At 50.7% G+C, this 18,672-nt stretch overlaps 1 protein-coding gene across 1 annotated transcript in view; it reads left to right on the top strand.

Moving 5' to 3' along the window:
- The window catches only part of LOC142576009 (uncharacterized), a 156,800-nt gene extending 138,470 nt beyond the window's left edge, over positions 1 to 18,330 (top strand). The window contains exons 3-4 of the mRNA XM_075685883.1: positions 11,875 to 12,460; positions 14,276 to 18,330. Coding sequence (XP_075541998.1) covers positions 11,875 to 12,460; positions 14,276 to 15,074 — 1,385 coding nt within the window. The 3' untranslated portion in view covers positions 15,075 to 18,330. The remainder of the gene's footprint in view (positions 1 to 11,874; positions 12,461 to 14,275) is intronic.
- Positions 18,331 to 18,672: the final 342 nt, after the last annotated feature.

The raw sequence follows: 18,672 nt of genomic DNA, 5'->3' as shown, positions 1-18,672 counted from the left end.
ATTTTCTTGCTGTTGCTTTTCGTTTCTTTGAGTTTAATCTTTCAGCTCCTACCCTTTTCGTACGGATAATTGTGCGTGTGCGCTAAGCGTTTTTTCTTTGAAGTGTTATGCGTGGTTGCATGCACGTTCAACAAAAATGAAGCGTTACTCTGCGCAAAGAAGCGCGCGGCATTTGAGATGTTGTGGACGTGTGAGACCATATATATGTACAAAGTTTTACTCAAGTGTACCTCGCATGGTTAAAAGTAGGAGAAAGCATGTGACATGCTAATATTATTGACCACTCTTTAAATTTTTGTGAACTGGCCAGGGTATACACAATAATGCACCGAGGGGCGTGCGAACGATTCATGGCCTACTATACTCTTCACAAACAGTATCTATTATTGGCGGTCGTTTAAAATTCGAAACGCGTTAATCCAGTAAATTCTACGGAATGTCTATTGACAAGTTCTATAACTTCTCCCAAGTCCACAGGCAACACGGCACCTGTGGAGTTGTACGGCTTTGACAATCAATGAACTGTTGTCGGCATTACGTCTATGCCCGTTCTTATATTTGGGTAGACAAAGAAATTAATAGGAATTAAGGCGTAGTACCTTATAACATCTCCACAAGGTCTAAGTCTAAAATCTTTCTAAATCTGACATATTAAGGGCATTCACCGCGTATTTGAAATCTTGCCCATGCACGGGGAGAAAAAGTGGTATACGGTAGTCACCGGTACCGTTAATTAAACAATGACAACGGCCTGCGCTCCTTAATGCAAATGACGAGCGTTACGCAAGTATTATCACTGGTTTCAAGTGCATCTATAGCCTGCCATCACCTTCGTGATCTCCACTAACAACACAGAACGACTTAACGTAACTAATTTGCTATTTCCGCTGTCCTTTCGTTTCTTACTTTTGTTTTCCTCTTAGTGACTCACATGCTAGTCCGCCGACCCGTTGGAAGTTTTCTTATCTTACATCGACCAGTGGCTAATGCCGCCGACCACGGTGCGTAGCAGTTACCAAGGGTGTGGCGCTCCACAGCAGCCGTGCATGAATTCAGACAGCGCTTCATGCACGTGCCAATTAAAGTGGCTGGCAGCCTGCCCCGGCCATTTTGTGCGCTGCGTTTAATGTTCGCTAATTGGAGACTCGAGACAAGTGTCGCTCATTAGAAACAAATTCACTCGTCCTCTCAGTATCCAGTTGCGCAACGCAGAGTAAAAATGCAAATTCGAGCGAACTGCCACAGGCCGTGCGTCCGGACGTAATCAGTTAGCAATTACTTTTGGCATTATGTGCTGGACACGAGTGTACTCTCTTGTTGGTGAGCGTACTGGCCGAACCAGTCGCTTTGGACAGCATGTTGCAACTCCTCTGATGTATAACGGTCTTTGTAGCCTTCCCGATAACAGCTAGGGCGTGTGGCCCAATGTTCTTGGGGTCTGTTTTGATCCGACCCGCTGGTACGATCTGTTGGGAACTCGGCGCTGACGCCCGTGGTTGTACCTGGGTCGCAAGCCCCAAGGGTAGCGTTGGCCTGGCGGCCTGGGGTACAACTGGGAGCATCCGAAGGTCCCGGCAAAGCATGAGTCGACTGGTAACAACGAAACAACTTGTTTATTTTAACATCGCAAAGAGTTGGCGGTCAGGTTTGACCGAAGTAGAGAGACGGGAGAGCACTTCACTCAACAGAAGAAATCGGAGCCCTCCTTTTTGGCGTCCGGGGGCAGCTGTTTTTATACTCTCGCAGTTGAGGGCAAGAAGGAACCCCTCAAAAGACGAGCACGTGAATGTACAATGGGCTAATGGTGACGCACACTGTCGTAGCGATGCCGTAGCACCATGTCGAGCACGATCTCGTAGCACCCTGTCGTGGCGCTGCCGGTCGGACACAATGACTGTAATGAGAGGATGGTCCCTGCTTTGGCATCGCCTGTTTCGGGCACAATGACTGGAACGAGATCCCTGCTTTGGCATCGCCTGTTTCGGGCCCAATAACTGGAATGAGATCCCTGCTTTGGCATCGCCTGTTTCGGGCACAATGACTGGAACGAGATCCCTGCTTTGGCATCGCCTGTTTCGGGCCCAATAACTGGAATGAGATCCCTGCTTTGGCATCGCCTGTTTCGGGCACAATGACTGGAATGCGAGGATGATCCCTAGGCGGTCGCATCGCCGCAGTCGCGCCTGGAAACACCTGGCGATGAGTGTTGCGGCGACGACGATCGGGCCAAAATGTCTGCCGCCCCGCCGCAGTCGCGCCGGCAAAACCACGTGTCGCAGGCGAAACGCAACAGACCGCCCCGCCGGGGGAAGGAGATCCCGATGGACAGGGGACTGCATCCGCTGTCCGGAGGGATGTCGCTCGATGATGCTCATAACCGAAGTCGGGCGTCCCTCGACGTTTCTTGAGCGCAGCGCACAGAGAAGGCCTCGTTCTCTTGTTCAGGTTCGCACGGGACACTGCAACGTGACTTCGGGAGAGTTCACATTTTTGTTCTCGTTCCCGGCAAGCGTTAGAACTACGCTGAAACTCAACCGCTCAGTCAGCAAGCACGGCACAACCCTCACTAAGCCCTGCCAGGCTCTTTCCCCTTTTTATACCACTGCCTAGTTCCTTACAGTAGTCTAGCATCACTCAGAACGCGTCCACAAATTGAAAAATTGCACTAGAAAGCATATCATCACTTTGAAACACTAAACAAAAGCAATATGTTAAAAAAAAATCCTGCCTCAGGAAGAAAAACATCAGTAACAAACAATTTTGAGGCTGATTCCTACGTTAGGGGCTTCGACTTAAGCCATCGGCGTTACCGTTGAGACTCCCCTTTTTGTAACGCACCTCAAAGGAATATTGTTGTAAAGCGAGGCTCCAGCGCAGGAGGCGGCCATTTTTGGGAGAGATGGTCTGCAGCCATTGGAGAGGGCAGTGATCCGTCTCAATGATAAACCTCGAGCCGGCTAGATAGCATGACAATTTCTGAACGGCCCACACGAGACACGCACACTCTTTCTCGGTGGCGCTATACGCCTGCTCACGACTGGTCAGCTTACGACTAGCATACAGGACGGGGTGTTCTACTTCTCCATTTTCCCGTTGGCACAGTACAACGCCCATGCCTCGCTCACTAGCATCGCACTGAACAATGAACCCTTTGGTATAGTCTGGCGATCGTAGCACAGGCTGGCTTGTTAGGGCACTCTTTAGGGCGCTAAAAGCTCTTTCCTTGGTCTCGTCCCAGACGACTGTTTGAGGCTCTGTTTTTCTTAGAGCATCCGTCAGGGGAGCCGCGATATCAGAGTACCAAGGGATGTACCTCTGATAGTAGCCGGCGACACCTAAGAACGACCGAATATCGGTCTTTGTGCGCGGTTGCGGAAAGTCTCGCACAGCGGCCACTTTTATTTCAGAGGGGCGGCGACGACCCTGACCAATCACGTGACCGAGGTAGACAACCTCGGCCTGTGCTATCTGGCACTTAGGAGCCTTGACTGTCAAGCCCGCTTCGCGCAGGCGGGTTAGCACTGCCCGCAAGTGTGCCATATGCTCAGACCAGGATGCGGAGAATATCGCTACGTCGTCTAGATACGGTAAAGCGAATTCTTGCTGTCCCCGTAACACTTTATCCATGAGGCTTGAAAAACAGTATGGCGCGTTCTTCAAACCAAAACTCAACACTTTAGGACGGAATGTTCCCATTGGTGAAATGAACGCCGCATACCTACTAGCCTCTTCTGTAAGTGGAACCTGCCAATAACCCCTGACAAGATCTAGGGTGGAAATAAACTGAGCGCTACTAACTTTCTCAAGGCGCTCCTCGATGTTAGGGATCGGATAAATTTGATCCTTAGTGATGGAATTAAGCCTGCGGTAGTCGACGCAAGGACGAGGTTCCTTGCCCGGTACCTCAACTAAAATCAAAGGGGAGGTATAATCACTCTCACCTGCCTCAATAACACCGAGCTGTAGCATTTTCTTTACCTCAGCCTCCATAATATCGCTCTGGCGGGGTGACACCCGATATGCCTTGGATCGTACTGGCTCTGGGGAGGTAAGTTCAATATCATGAGTAAGTACAGAAGTCCTACCAGGCCTCTCAGAGAACAGACCTTGAAACTCTCGTAATAGCTGGTGTAGTTCGGTTTTCTGCTCAGGCGACAGCGGTGCTTTACTGATAAGGTCACTAATGACTTGACCGGTGTCTTCCCTGTTCGTCACTGAGCCTAGTCCCGGAAGCTCGACCGGAAGCTCTTCAGGAACGTTTACCATCATGCACACCACTGCTTCCCTTGGTCTATAAGGTTTGAGCAGATTACAGTGGTAAACTTGCTGTGCTTTCCGCTTTCCTGGCAGACTTACCACGTAGTTAACGTCCGACAGTTTCTGAACAATTCGTGCTGGGCCCTCCCACTGCACGTCTAGTTTGTTGATTAGCGATGTGCGCAATATCATGACCTCATCGCCAACCTCAAAACGACGGGCCCTGGCTGTCCGATCATAATAAACCTTGGCCCTCTGCTGGGCCTTTGCCATTGCTTCACCTGACAACTCCTGTGCCCTTCTTAAGCGTTCGAGGAGCTTAAGCACGTACTCCACCACGACTGGGTCGTCGCCCCTGCCTTCCCATGATTCTCGAAGCATGCGAAGCGGAGATCGAAGCGAGCGACCGTACACCAGTTCAGCTGGCGAAAACCCCGTAGCTGCATGCGGCGCGGTCCTTAAAGCAAACATCACCCCAGGCAGACACAGCTCCCAGTCAGTTTGATGTTCAAAACACAAGGCTCTCAACACGCGCTTCATGACGGAGTGGAGCTTCTCAACGGAATTCGACTGTGGGTGGTACACTGAGCTGTGTAACAGCTTTACCCCACACCTTTCGAGAAAAGTTGTCGTCAAAGCGCTAGTAAACACTGTGCCCTGATCTGATTGAATTTCTGCAGGAAAACCAACTCGCGCAAATATGGACAGTAGTGCATTGACTATCTCAACTGAGCTGAGTTCTTTAAGCGGCACTGCTTCAGGGAACTTTGTCGCTGGGCAGATCACAGTCAAAATGTGTCTGTACCCCGTGGCTGTTACCGGCAGAGGTCCCACTGTATCACTAACGAGCCGTCTAAAAGGCTCCGTTATGATAGGTACCAATTTCAACGGCGCCCTCGATTTGTCCCCTGGTTTGCCCACCCGCTGACAAGTGTCACATGTCCTCACGAAATGGTCTGCGTCCCGAAAACACCCTGGCCAATAGTACTCTTGCAAGAGACGGTCCTTAGTTTTCTTAACTCCTAGGTGTCCGGACCACGAACCCCCATGTGACAAGCGCAACAGATCCTGACGATAGCATTGAGGCACGACCAGCTGATCGAACTCCATTCCTCTTCGGTCTAGATACTTTCGGTACAGGACTCCACCTCTTTCCACAAAACGCGCAGTTTTCCTGGCGATACCTTCTTTGACATTGCAGCGCACGTTTTCCAGGCTGCCATCCTTTTTTTGCTCGGCTATCAAAGCCGACCGGCTGACTTTTAGCAACCTATCAAGTCCGTCTGACGTAGGCGCGATGAGCAAATCAGTAGATAGCTCTTCTAACTTTCCCGAATCGGGATTTTCCTCTCCAGTATCTGGCGCCTTCAACGCTACAGACTCAATTTTATTCAGTTCGGGCGTGCTCTGAATATCAGCTTGCTGCGCCTCTGACCCTTTTTCGTTGTTTGATAACGTCGGCCCCGCAACTACCGCCTTTGCAGCGAGCTCCCGAACCTTCGATCTGGTTAAGGCCTGAACACTAGCTTCACCAAACAAAAGCCCCTTCTCGCGCAGGAGGTGATCGGACCTGTTTGAAAATAGGTACGGGTACTGGGGTGGCAGCATAGATGACACTGCCGCCTCCGTCTCAAGCGCTCCGAAAGGTCCCTCAATAAGCACTTTTGCTACCGGCAGACACACGCTATGAGCTTCCACGGCTTGCTTGATCCATGCGCACTCGCCCGTGAACATATGGGGTTCTACGTAAGATGGGTGAACTACATCCATCGTAGCTGCGGAATCGCGAAGCACTCGGCACTCTTTCCCGTTCACGAGGAGGTCTCGCATGTAAGGCTCGAGAAGCTTCATGTTCTCGTCAGTGCTGCCTATTGAAAAAAACACAACTTTTGGTGTTGTTTCCGGACACTGCGCCGAAAAGTGACCCGGCTTCTGGCACGTATAACAAACGCCCGCTCGCCTCATCTCGAACCGCTTTCTGCGTTTGGCTGCCGCCGTCTCTTTACGTCTGGTCGGACTGCTTTCACTCGCATCCGCACTACGCGTGTCCCCCTTTAATCTCATGGGTGTGAACTTTGGCCTCTCAAACTTCGAGCCAAATTCACCCTTTTGACCGTCCTTAGCTCCGCGAGCTCGACGCGTCACAAACTCCTCGGCTAGCTCAGCGGCTCTAGCCACCGTACAAACGTCTGGCCTATCCAAGACCCAGTATCGCACGTTCTCCGGTAACCGACTATAAAACTGTTCTAGCCCGAAACACTGCAGAACTTTATCGTGGTCACCAAACGCTTTCTCTTCTTTGAGCCACTCCTGCATGTTCGACATAAGCCTATACGCAAACTCTGTATATGACTCACTTTTGCCTTTCTCATTTTCCCGAAACTTCCGACGGAACGCTTCCGCAGACAGCCGGTACTTTTTTAGCAGACTCGATTTTACTTTGTCGAAATCCTCTGCTTCCTCTCTATCCAAGCGAGCGACTACGTCGGCCGCCTCGCCGGGTAACAAAGTGAGCAAGCGCTGTGGCCACGTTTCCCGAGAGAACCCCTGCTTCTCGCACGTTCGCTCAAAGTTAACCAGGAACAAACCAATGTCCTCTCCAAGCTTAAACGGCCGCATTAGGTCAGTCATTTTGAACAATACGCGTTCTCCTGCACCGTGTGCCTGACTTCCATTACGAGCGCGTTCCATCTCTATCTCGAGACGCTTCATTTCCAAAGCGTGTTGATGGTCACGCTCTTCTTTTTCTTTCTCTTTTTGTTCTTTAAGTTCGCGCTCTTGTCTTTTTGCAGTCTCCCTCTCTTCAATAGTCTCAAGGCATTCCGACAGCTCGTCATCCTCAGCCTCTAACTCAAGAATAGCCTTTAGCAGTTCAGGTTTTCTTAGTTTGTCTGAGACATCCAGACCCAACTCTCTTGCAAGCTCCAACAATTTCGGTTTGCGCAACGACTTCAAATCCATGGCTGCTCTGAATGCTGCTTTCTCTACTGCTTACTATTGTCTTGCCGCAAACTAACCCGGCAGCAACGACAACCACAATTACCAGCTCTGTTTCTGACACTAACAAAAGCCTGGCAAAGCTCAGAAGAAGAAAGTCCCGCACTCACCAAACCTCGCAGGCAGGAATTCCGCGCAGTCGTTCCGCTGCAGGCAACCAGTCGTCACACAGGGCTCGTTGCACTGCTCCCGGATCGTCGTTGAGCTGCTCAGCATACCGTCAACTGCATCTCTTCGCTGCTGGCCTCCGTTGTGGCGATCTCACCGCAGGCAGACAGTTGTTTGAAGTCGGAGGCGATCTCACCGCTGCCAACCAGATGTTTGGATCGGACTGCTGGTACGATCTGTTGGGAACTCGGCGCTGACGCCCGTGGTTGTACCTGGGTCGCAAGCCCCAAGGGTAGCGTTGGCCTGGCGGCCTGGGGTACAACTGGGAGCATCCGAAGGTCCCGGCAAAGCATGAGTCGACTGGTAACAACGAAACAACTTGTTTATTTTAACATCGCAAAGAGTTGGCGGTCAGGTTTGACCGAAGTAGAGAGACGGGAGAGCACTTCACTCAACAGAAGAAATCGGAGCCCTCCTTTTTGGCGTCCGGGGGCAGCTGTTTTTATACTCTCGCAGTTGAGGGCAAGAAGGAACCCCTCAAAAGACGAGCACGTGAATGTACAATGGGCTAATGGTGACGCACACTGTCGTAGCGATGCCGTAGCACCATGTCGAGCACGATCTCGTAGCACCCTGTCGTGGCGCTGCCGGTCGGACACAATGACTGTAATGAGAGGATGGTCCCTGCTTTGGCATCGCCTGTTTCGGGCACAATGACTGGAACGAGATCCCTGCTTTGGCATCGCCTGTTTCGGGCCCAATAACTGGAATGAGATCCCTGCTTTGGCATCGCCTGTTTCGGGCACAATGACTGGAACGAGATCCCTGCTTTGGCATCGCCTGTTTCGGGCCCAATAACTGGAATGAGATCCCTGCTTTGGCATCGCCTGTTTCGGGCACAATGACTGGAATGCGAGGATGATCCCTAGGCGGTCGCATCGCCGCAGTCGCGCCTGGAAACACCTGGCGATGAGTGTTGCGGCGACGACGATCGGGCCAAAATGTCTGCCGCCCCGCCGCAGTCGCGCCGGCAAAACCACGTGTCGCAGGCGAAACGCAACAGGTCGCACTTCGGGAGCCGCTGCGGCTTCGAACGCCTTGAAACGGCGTCATAAAAATCATCATAACCGTACTGGCAAAAAGCGAACAGCGTCGCACCACATTCTTCGTGTTCGAAGCAATGCTTTATGCGAGGCCTTAGCGTCGTGTCGACGTGAAACGCATGTGCTCTTTCGGGTACTGATATACCTGCCACGTTTAAAGTCGCGCTCACAAACCAAACGCGGCCTGCATGGCACCTTGAAACTGCATGCTGATTCAGTCGCGCCAGCTGCAATGTAAAAGCATGCGCGGACATGGATAAACGCAGTCTTATCGTCTTCGTTGTAGATGGGTTGACGCTGGTGGTGATGATGATACTACAGGCGGGATTAGTCTGGCAGACCTGGCCGGCAATTGCTCCGCCATGGGCGTCTCTTTCCGCGCCACGTATGCCACCATGTGCCGATAAATTCTCTCGCTCGCAGAACTGTGAAGGCCCTTGACATTTACCAACACGATGCGACTGAGAGTTTCAGTTATACCCCCTCAGAATTGACGGCGTTTCACAGTTGTTTCGCTCGTACGTAGTTATATAGCAGCCACGTGCCAACACTAAAAAAAATTAAAATTAAATTATGGGGTTAAGAAGCAGGCTGGAGACAAGGCAGTGGGGGAATATGGCATAGGCACTAGGAATAGCAGGGGAGAGTTATTAGTAGAGTTTGCGGAAAAGAATAATATGAGGATAATGAATACCTTCTTCCGCAAGCGGGATAGCCGAAAGTGGACGTGGAGGAGCCCGAATGGTGAGACTAGAAATGAAATAGACTTCATACTCTGCGCTAACCCTGGCATCATACAAGATGTGGACGTGCTCGGCAAGGTGCGCTGCAGTGACCACAGGATGGTAAGAACTCGAATTAGCCTAGACCTGAGGAGGGAATGGAAGAAACTGGTACATAAGAAGCCGATCAATGAGTTAGCGGTAAGAGGGAAAATAAAGGAATTCCAGATCAAGCTACAGAACAGGTATTCAGCTTTAACTCAGGAAGATGACCTTAGTGTTGAAGCAATGAACGACAATCTTGTGGGCATCGTTAAGGACTGTGCAATGGAAGTCGGTGGTAACTCCGTTAGGCAGGATACCAGCAAACTATCGCAGGAGACGAAAGATCTGATCAAGAAACGACAATGTATGAAAGCATCTAACCCTACAGCTAGAATAGAACTGGCAGAACTTCCGAAGTTAATCAACAAGCGTAAGACAGCTGACATAAGGAAGTATAATATGGATAGAATTGAACAAGCTCTCAGGAATGGAGGAAGCCTAAAAGCAGTGAAGAAGAAACTAGGAATAGGCAAGAATCAGATGTATGCGTTAAGAGACAAAGCCGGCAATATCATTACTAATATGGATGAGACAGTTCAAGTGGCTGAGGAGTTCTATAGAGATTTATACAGTACCAGTGGCACCCACGACGATAATGGAAGAGAAAATAGTCTAGAGGAATTCGAAATCCCGAAGGTAACGCCGGAAGAAGTAAAGAAAGCCTTAGGAGATATGCAAAGGGGGAAGGCAGCTGGGGAGGATCAGGTAACAGCAGATTTGTTGAAGGATGGTGGACAGATTGTTCTAGAGAAACTGGCCACCCTGTATACGCAATGCCTCATGACCTCGAGCGTAGCGGAATCTTGGAAGAACGCTAACATAATCCTAATCCATAAGAAAGGGGACGCCAAAGACTTGAAAAATTATAGACCAATCAGCTTACTGTCCGTTGCCTACAAAGTATTTACTAAGGTAATTGCAAATAGAATCAGGAACACCTTAGACTTCTGTCAACCAAAGGACCAGGCAGGATTCCGTAAAGGCTACTCAACAATATACCATATTCACACGATCAATCAAGTGATAGAGAATGTGCAGAATATAACCAACCCTTATATATAACTTTCATTGATTACGAGAAAGCGTTTGATTCAGTCGAAACCTCAGCAGTCATGGAGGCATTACGGAATCAGGGTGTAGATGTGCCATATGTGAAAATACTGGAAGATATCTATAGCGGCTCCACAGCCACCGTAGTCCTCCATAAAGCAAGCAACAAAATCCCAATAAAGAAAGGCGTCAGGCAGGGAGATACGATATCTCCAATGCTATTCACAGCGTGTTTACAGGAGGTATTCAGAGACCTGGATTGGGAAGAATTGGGGATAAAAGTTAACGGAGAATACCTTAGTAACTTGCGATTGGCTGATGATATTGCCTTGCTTAGTAACTCAGGGGACCAATTGCAATGCATGCTCACTGACCTGGAGAGGCAAAGCAGAAGAGTGGGTCTAAAAATTAATATGCAGAAAACTAAAGTAATGCTTAACAGTCTCGGGAGAGAACAGCAATTTACAATAGGCAGCGAGGCACTGGAAGTCGTAAGGGAATACATCTACTTAGGGCAGGTAGTGACGGCGGATCCGGATCATGAGACGGAAATAATCAGGAGAATAAGAATGGGCTGGAGTGCGTTTGGCAGGCAATCCCAAATCATGAACAGCAGGTTGCCGTTATCCCTCAAGAGAAAAGTATATAATAGCTGTGTCTTACCAGTACTCGCCTACGGGGCAGAAACATGGAGGCTTACGAAAAGGGTTCTACTCAAATTGAGGACGACACAACGAGCCATGGAAAGAAGAATGATAGGTGTAACGTTAAGGGATAAGAAAAGAGCAGATTGGGTGAGAGAACAAACGCGAGTTAATGACATCTTAGTTGAAATCAAGAAAAAGAAATGGGCATGGGCAGGACATGTAATGAGGAGGGAAGATAACCGATGGTCATTAAGGGTTACGGACTGGATCCCAAGGGAAGGGAAGCGTAGCAGGGGGCGGCAGAAAGTTAGGTGGGCGGATGAGATTAAGAAGTTTGCAGGGACAACATGGCCACAATTAGTCCATGACCGGGGTTGTTGGAGAAGTATGGGAGAGGCCTTTGCCCTGCAGTGGGCGTAACCAGGCTGATGATGATGATGATGATGATGATGATGATGATGGGGTTTTACGTGCCAAAAACACTTTCTGATTATGAGGCATGCCGTAGTGGACGACTCCGGAAATTTGGACCACTTGGGGTTCTTGAATGTCCACCTAAATCTAAGTACACGGGCGTTTTCGCAGTTCGGCCCCATCGAAATGCGACCGCCGTGTCCGGGTTTCAATCCGGCGACCTCGTGCTTAGCAGCCCAACACCATAGCCACTAAGCAACCACGGCGGGTCACGTGCCAATATGAATGAACACTTTATACACTGGACTAATGTATTCAATAAGGGCGCCATAATTTATTTCAAGTGCGCCATTCTCCGGCGTTTTCATGCATACGTGTGTATAGCAACAGTAAGAATCATACACTTTATTTCAAATCTCCCTCTGTTCCCCTCCAGTCGCGCTCACGTGCTCTCCCTCTGACTGGACGCAGGTGACGAGAACCGGTACCGGCTGTACACCGGCGACGCCAAGAGCTACATCAAGCACCTGGGTCCCGTGGCGCCCATCGGCATCGTCACCAACTACAAGCGTTCGTCGACCAACTATGGCCGCGTGTCCAAGACCCGTCCTGGCCGCTCCAGCTCTTCGAGGGGCAGCGACCGGCCCCGGATTCCGGGTCTGCCGCCGCCCAATTACCTGGTGCAGGGCATCTACAACGTCGACTGCATGCTCGACAAGGCGGCGTACCTTCGAAGCTGCGCCGTCCAGATGCAGCATCAGCAGCACCTACAACAGCAGCATCTGCAGCAGCAGCAGCAGCAACTGCACGCACCCGGCAGTCCGGGGTCTCCGCTAAAGCGGCCCCTGGAAGACGCCGGAAGCTGCTGCTCCATCGACTCGGCGGTCAAGGTCCACATCCCGGCCGTCGACTACGACTCCGAGAAGTCGCGATCCGACGAGAACGAGCGACGCCACCAGGCGGCCGTCTTGACGCCGCAGGACCTGCCGGCGTGGATACAGCAGGCCCAGGAAGAGGACCACATCTACGCGACGCTGTCGGACACGCTCAGTCTCAGGTGAGGACAGGGCTCGTGCTTCTGCGACGATAACGCGCTCGCGCGGCAGTTTTATTGATTGTGCGTGAGTGTCAATGCGCCTAAATCGCGCTGTAAATGTTCCAACTGGTGATTTAGTATAGGGTTCGTGCGTTTACCGGCACAAAGTAAGCTTGGCTCCCCTCGTTAAAACACGATATTTGATAACCTCGTATTGTCACTAATACATGTTGGCTATACTGGTGTCTAGTTGTTCTAAGCATTTTCCTGTGTAACATAAGACTAACACCATGCGATGACACAATGATGTGCACTGTCGTGTAACCTAGTTTAGTTTCACTGGATCGTTGGATAGACGATAATTGAACAAACTTGCTTATGAATTTCAACTGCGAAAAGAAGTTGTATATCAGTGGTGCTAGAAATAGACGCATTTGTCCCCTGTACACATGTGTCTGCAGAGAGAACTTCACTTTTAAAGCTTTGCATTTGCCAGCCTCCACTCTGGCATGAAAGAAGCCAACCTCATACGGTTGGTACGAGCCTTCGTGCTCAGCTGCATCACCTGCATTACCCCGTAACTCTGCCTCAAAGCAGCTGAGAAAAAGAAAATAGAGAGAATTATCCAGAGGGCCTATAAACAGGCCCCTGGGCTACCTGTGTGAACGGTCAACGATAAATTTCTGTAGCCTTAGGTTTACACAACACCTTTGCGGTACTTGTGGAAGAGCACCTTATGTCCCAATACGAGAGACTAGCTCAGAGTCCCGCCAGGCAGAACATCCTCCAGAACCTCGACATCAGTTACGAATCGATGCAAAGCACTAAAGTCGACGTTCCTCGTGATCAGAGGCGTCATATCAAAATTAATCCACTTCCTAAAAAACATGCACCTCGAATTCCACAAGGAAAGGAGGGCCGAACGGTCCAAAGCCCTACATCAGAAACTCTACGCATCCAAAGACGTGGTCTATGTCGACGCAGCGGAATACATAAAACGTCACTGTATGTCCCTCGCAGTGGTGGACTCCTCAGGTCAAAGGCGCGCTGGTGGTTCAAGCCACACCAAAATTACTAAAACAGCGTCAGAGGCGGCTAGCATTCTGGCGTAGCCTCCCCACATTGTCATTACAATATTAGCGATTCCACAGCAGCATTACGCAATTTTGGGAAAGGCTGGGTCACGGCTCCCGTAAAACACATACTAGACACCAACCAACCCCCAACACCTACCCAAATAATTTGGCCACCAGTACGCTCCTCCCTACCCGGAAACGATGCCACCCACACCGCCACTGCAGGATTCGCCAACTGAGCACCCGGGCGGCGCATGCTAGCATCAGAGAGGGATCGCATGGTCATGAACTTACCAGGAAATAACTCAGCACTACGGGTTAACCAGGAGAGTGTACCCGCCAGCACACAAATCGCTTAACAAGCAACAACAAGCAACTTGGAGGCGACTCCAGACCTATACCCCAACACCGTAGGATATCACTATATTCTACCCCGGTAACCACTGTAAGCAAAAAGCGGGTCTGTTCCACATTATGTGGTCGTGCCCAGCGGAAGGTCACACGAATCACGAAATAAGTAATACTAAGAAGTGGGATGCCGTGTTGCTAAGCTTCGACCCTGACCTCCAGACCAAGGTCATCAAAACAGATGGAGAAGCCGCCTGGGCCCAGGGGCTTGTGGCCGCCGAACTACGAGGTCACCCACCTTAATACCTTGTTTTTCAATAAAGTATTTATTCACTCACTGCATCCAGTTGCAATGTTACTTCGTGATAAGATATGACACTAAGCACTAATTTTCACATTGTGTTCGGTGCAGGTCCACCGTTGCCGGAGAGAGCTGTGCCACGCTCAGTGCTCCCGAGGAGGAATCCGACTCGGATGACGCCGGCTCGTTCACGACGGACGCCAACGACGACTTCGAGTTCCACGACACCCGGCCTTGCGGCGGCGAGGTGCGCATGCGGCCTTCGACCGGCTCGGACGTCGCGTACGCCACGTACGGCGTGGTCCAACACCACCATTCTACCGAGGATGGCGGCGGCTACGGCCGCATTCAGAAGCCCGCCGACCCGCCCCCGTACCAGGAGTCCTGCAGCATCGCCGGCTCTCGTAACGCCTCGTACTCTATGAACGACCTCGACCTCATCGACAAGATGGAGGACGGCGACGACGACGACCAGGCGGAAGAGGGATTCCGTGCGCCGTGGCGACAACCCAGGAGCGAGTCCCTCATGTCACTGTACAATCCGCCCGCCGAACAGGAACCCCAAGTCGTGGCCGAGGATGTCCTGGTCAAGGATCCAGCGGTTACGAGCGACCCTTACAGTCTGGGCCAGAAGGTCATGGAGGCCATCATGAAGAACGGGCGCTCGTCGTTCGTCATCCGCAGAAACTACGTGCGCAAGGCCAAAAAGAGGATCGGCCTCAAGAAGCACAAGCTGGTTTTCGACTGCGAAGGCATCGACGACGGATTCATGGCCGTTCGTAGGTTCCCTTTCCAGCAGTCCCGGCTGGGCGGCATCAACGCCATCCGCAGGATCGGCAGCCCCACGAGCCAATGGCACGTGCCCGCGGGACCTGCCGGGAGGCTGACGGTCATCTCCGAGTTCATCTAGGTGTACATATGTAATGACGAAGGTCTCCTTTGGGCCCTTTGAAGAAAGACGAGCGATGAAGCTGCCACCTATCATGTACATAGCGCTGCTCTTGTGGCTGTCGAAAAAGTGTCAAACAAGCACCCCCTCCCCGCCCCCTCCCGGCGCTCCACGAAACGAAGTGCGCTTCAGCGCTCCTTGATGGATGATTGAAAGCATTGGCAGATTGACAACCGTAGGATATTGCGATAGAGACATATCCTTGCGCAACAACTTGAAGGACGTGAGAACTGCCGTCTTCTAGAAAAGCTAGAAACACCTTCAGATGGAAGTCAAAGCTAGCGAGCAGGCTCAAGTCCGTCAGCTATAGGGACCAGGCGCGGCATTGCGTAGGTTTAGCCCACTCCCTTGTGTGAACTACGGGCCGAAAGTAGACGCGATCGAACTACGTTGGCCAAGGCACTGAACGCAGTTCCTTGTAAATCGTCCTTTCCAGGTTTTTTTCCTTACACTACAGTCATCCTCTCTCCAAGGCTACGTCAGATCTTGCGTCAACCAGATTGAACTTCACTGCTTCTTGCAGTAGTGGGTTGCGCAAGATGGTAAAATTACCACGTAGTTCCACCAGAGATGCATATTGTGAAGAGAGTGAAACAACAGATCCTTTTTCGTAGAGAAACTGCGTATATTTTTTTGTTTTCCTTGACTAACCTACCACACAATCCCTCGTTTCAAACAGTGAACGTCTCTTGTTTATCGGCCAAACAGCTTTCGTGTGCAGTTTTGTTCAAATGCGAAGTGCCTTATATTGCACGAGAAACTTGTGGTGCTTGCGCACCACAATTTCTCACTGGTAGCAAAGTTTAGGTCACATGTCCACGGCTTCAAGTACGGACACACTACAGTACCAGGAAACACAAGTTTTCGTGCGCTGTCTTGAAGGCTTTTTCGGTTGCGGCACCAACGATTTGAGGAGCTTTGCCTATTGCAGAATCCTTGCCAAAAAGCAAACTGCACGGACCGTTCCTTGATGTGCTCTAGTTTTATAAATCTACACCTTCTAGATCCTTTCAGTTCACCGTTCATACGTCACACATGGATCTGATGGCTATGATGACATGACAAAGAACTGTGTTATATGTGGCCTTCGCCTGAATTAACAGCGTTTCACTGAATATTGAGCGCATTATAAAAAGCCAAAACGAGCGTTTCAGGGGCAACTACACCTATAGAGATGTCCATTAATAACAAACCGAGTCGCGTTTCGATATGCCATGTAGAGGACGTTAATAAGAGTCCTTGATTGCGCCAAACGTAAAAAGAATAAGGGGTGTTCGCTCGTGTTAGGCCGCGCATGCGTTGTGTCTGCCGTTTTGTTCGCGCTGCTGACAGAACCTCTCGTCGAGGCAGTTACTGCCGCATTAATCGTGTTATAACTATTTTCTTTTGTAAATCCGCTCGATACACCGTGGCGAGCAGCAACTAATGCAAAAAAAAATTATTTGAGCTCGTATCTTGTCTAACCTGGAAAAAAAAAAACGTTTCTTGCTTCCTACGAGTAACAAATTCAGCCATCACTGTAAATACACACATCGTTACCTGAACAGAGCACACGCTCTGACGCCATTTACTCATTGCCACTCAGTGCCTGTATGGGAATGTACGGCAACGGCACATGGGCACTCTCGTGCCTATAGTATGAAATCCTGCCTTAGTACGCTAGTAACCAATCACTTGCAACGCGTTCGTTTCTGGTATATTGTATAATATGCGCGCGTTTCTGGGACTGCGCACAAGAGCGTTAGAACTATGGCCTTACTGGCCCGCTGAAGAACTGACGTCATTGGACTGTACTGACGTGCTTTTGGTTGCCACTGTGCGAGGAATAGTACAACCAAGTGACATCACGCACAATTAACGTCACCGCCAAACTGCCTTGATAACCCTAAAGTTGGATGTTCACAAAAGGGAATCGCGCTGTCTGTTCTTTCCTGGAACGAATGCTAGGTGATCGTGCCTGACAGTGAATGTGACCGTCGCGACAGCGCAGTTTTCGTAATAAACGTTCAGCTCGTGCCTTTGACTATGCCATAGAAATGAGTTTGATCAGCGAGCCCGTCGTATACTGGGTCGACCCGTGGCAGTCCGTTGACCAGCAATGTGTTCCCCGCCTGCCACTCAGTGCCGCTGATATTGGCAGCCCATCCACCCTCTACAGGTCTGCGGCTGTCGCGAGGGCCCCGGGAAGCAACACGCATGTGACATCCCCGAGAGAAACGCAACGCGTGGCATCTATACTATCACTTAACACGGGTCGTCGTTCACCTCTGAGGCGGGTAAACGTATCGAGAGGGTTCCCAGAAAGATTCGGTCGTCCACCTTCTACTTGCTACTAACTTCGATTTCGTCTTCCTTCACAGCCGAGCACCGCGAACGTCAACGTGTTTCTTTTATTTTTATTTCTCAAAAAAAAAAGAAGAAAAAAAAGCAGGAAAAACATACGCTGCCGTTCGCCCCGCGACGCGGTCGTGTGCCGTGGCGTCGTGCCGTCTGCTAGAGGAAGCCAGACGCACCCGCGATGACGGGTTGATTGAACCGGCATAGGAAAGGGCGGGCGTGTAGTTCCCCGTCGCTTCGCCGTGCGTCCAACGTGTTCACGGGCGACTGCCTCGCGCCCCCGAACAATGGTATGCACGAGTGCTCGCCCCCCTCTGTGTTTTGTGCGTTCATCTCCGCGATTGCCAGTAACCTCCTCCCCCGCCTTCCACCCTCTGCGACTGCGCTAACGAACTGCCTGTAGGACTACATCTCTCCTTCTCTCTCAAACACCACCGACACCCCTGTGCCTCGTGACCCAAGCGCTGGTGCCTGTGTGCAGCGCAGACGACAAACGGAAGTCAGCGAGATTCGACAGCGCGTCACGTCACCGAGGAGGTGACGTGACGCCTTCGACCAGACGACGACGATACCTGTTGGCATGAATTTCTAATATATTCCTCCGTTGCTGGTTGTCTTCGTGCTTCCTGTGTAGGCGACGATGGTTGCGTCTTCGATGACACTTGTTGCTGTTTGTAGTTCTTTTTTTTTTTTTTTCACTACCTTGCCAGTGCACCCGAGATGCACGGGTGTTATGGGTGTGCGTTTGTGCAGTGCGAGGTGATTGACAATGTCGTCGTTTGCGGAGTCCCCTCTGTGAGCCTTGAGAAACCAGCCGTCGACGAAGACCCACTCACACATTGTTGCCGAGACGATGAATAAATGCGATTACGTGTGAGCACCGGAATTGCGTGTGTTTCATTTCGGGGACGGTGTTCCTGCCGCCGCTGATGTGTACCGTGCTTCAGCGTCGGTGAACAATCAAGGCAACCACGCAATAGTTATTTTATGGGTGCCCTCTTTACACTAGAATTCATGCAGCGCCACTCTACAGGCTCGTATTCGTTTCCGTGATCTAGATTTATCACAAATCACATAGCAGCAGCAGCAGCAGCGGAATTCCGTCTTCAACTGAATCATCAAGATTCAAAGAAACCAGAGCAAGAGAGTTAGCTATATATAGGCCTACCTCTCTGTGGTACAAACAAACGAAACAAGATGCACGTTCAAGTCAAACTTATCT

The sequence above is a fragment of the Dermacentor variabilis genome, chromosome 3 (genome assembly GCF_050947875.1).
Source record: "Dermacentor variabilis isolate Ectoservices chromosome 3, ASM5094787v1, whole genome shotgun sequence".
NCBI lineage: Eukaryota > Metazoa > Arthropoda > Arachnida > Ixodida > Ixodidae > Dermacentor > Dermacentor variabilis.
This window is presented reverse-complemented; position numbering and strand designations above follow the sequence as displayed.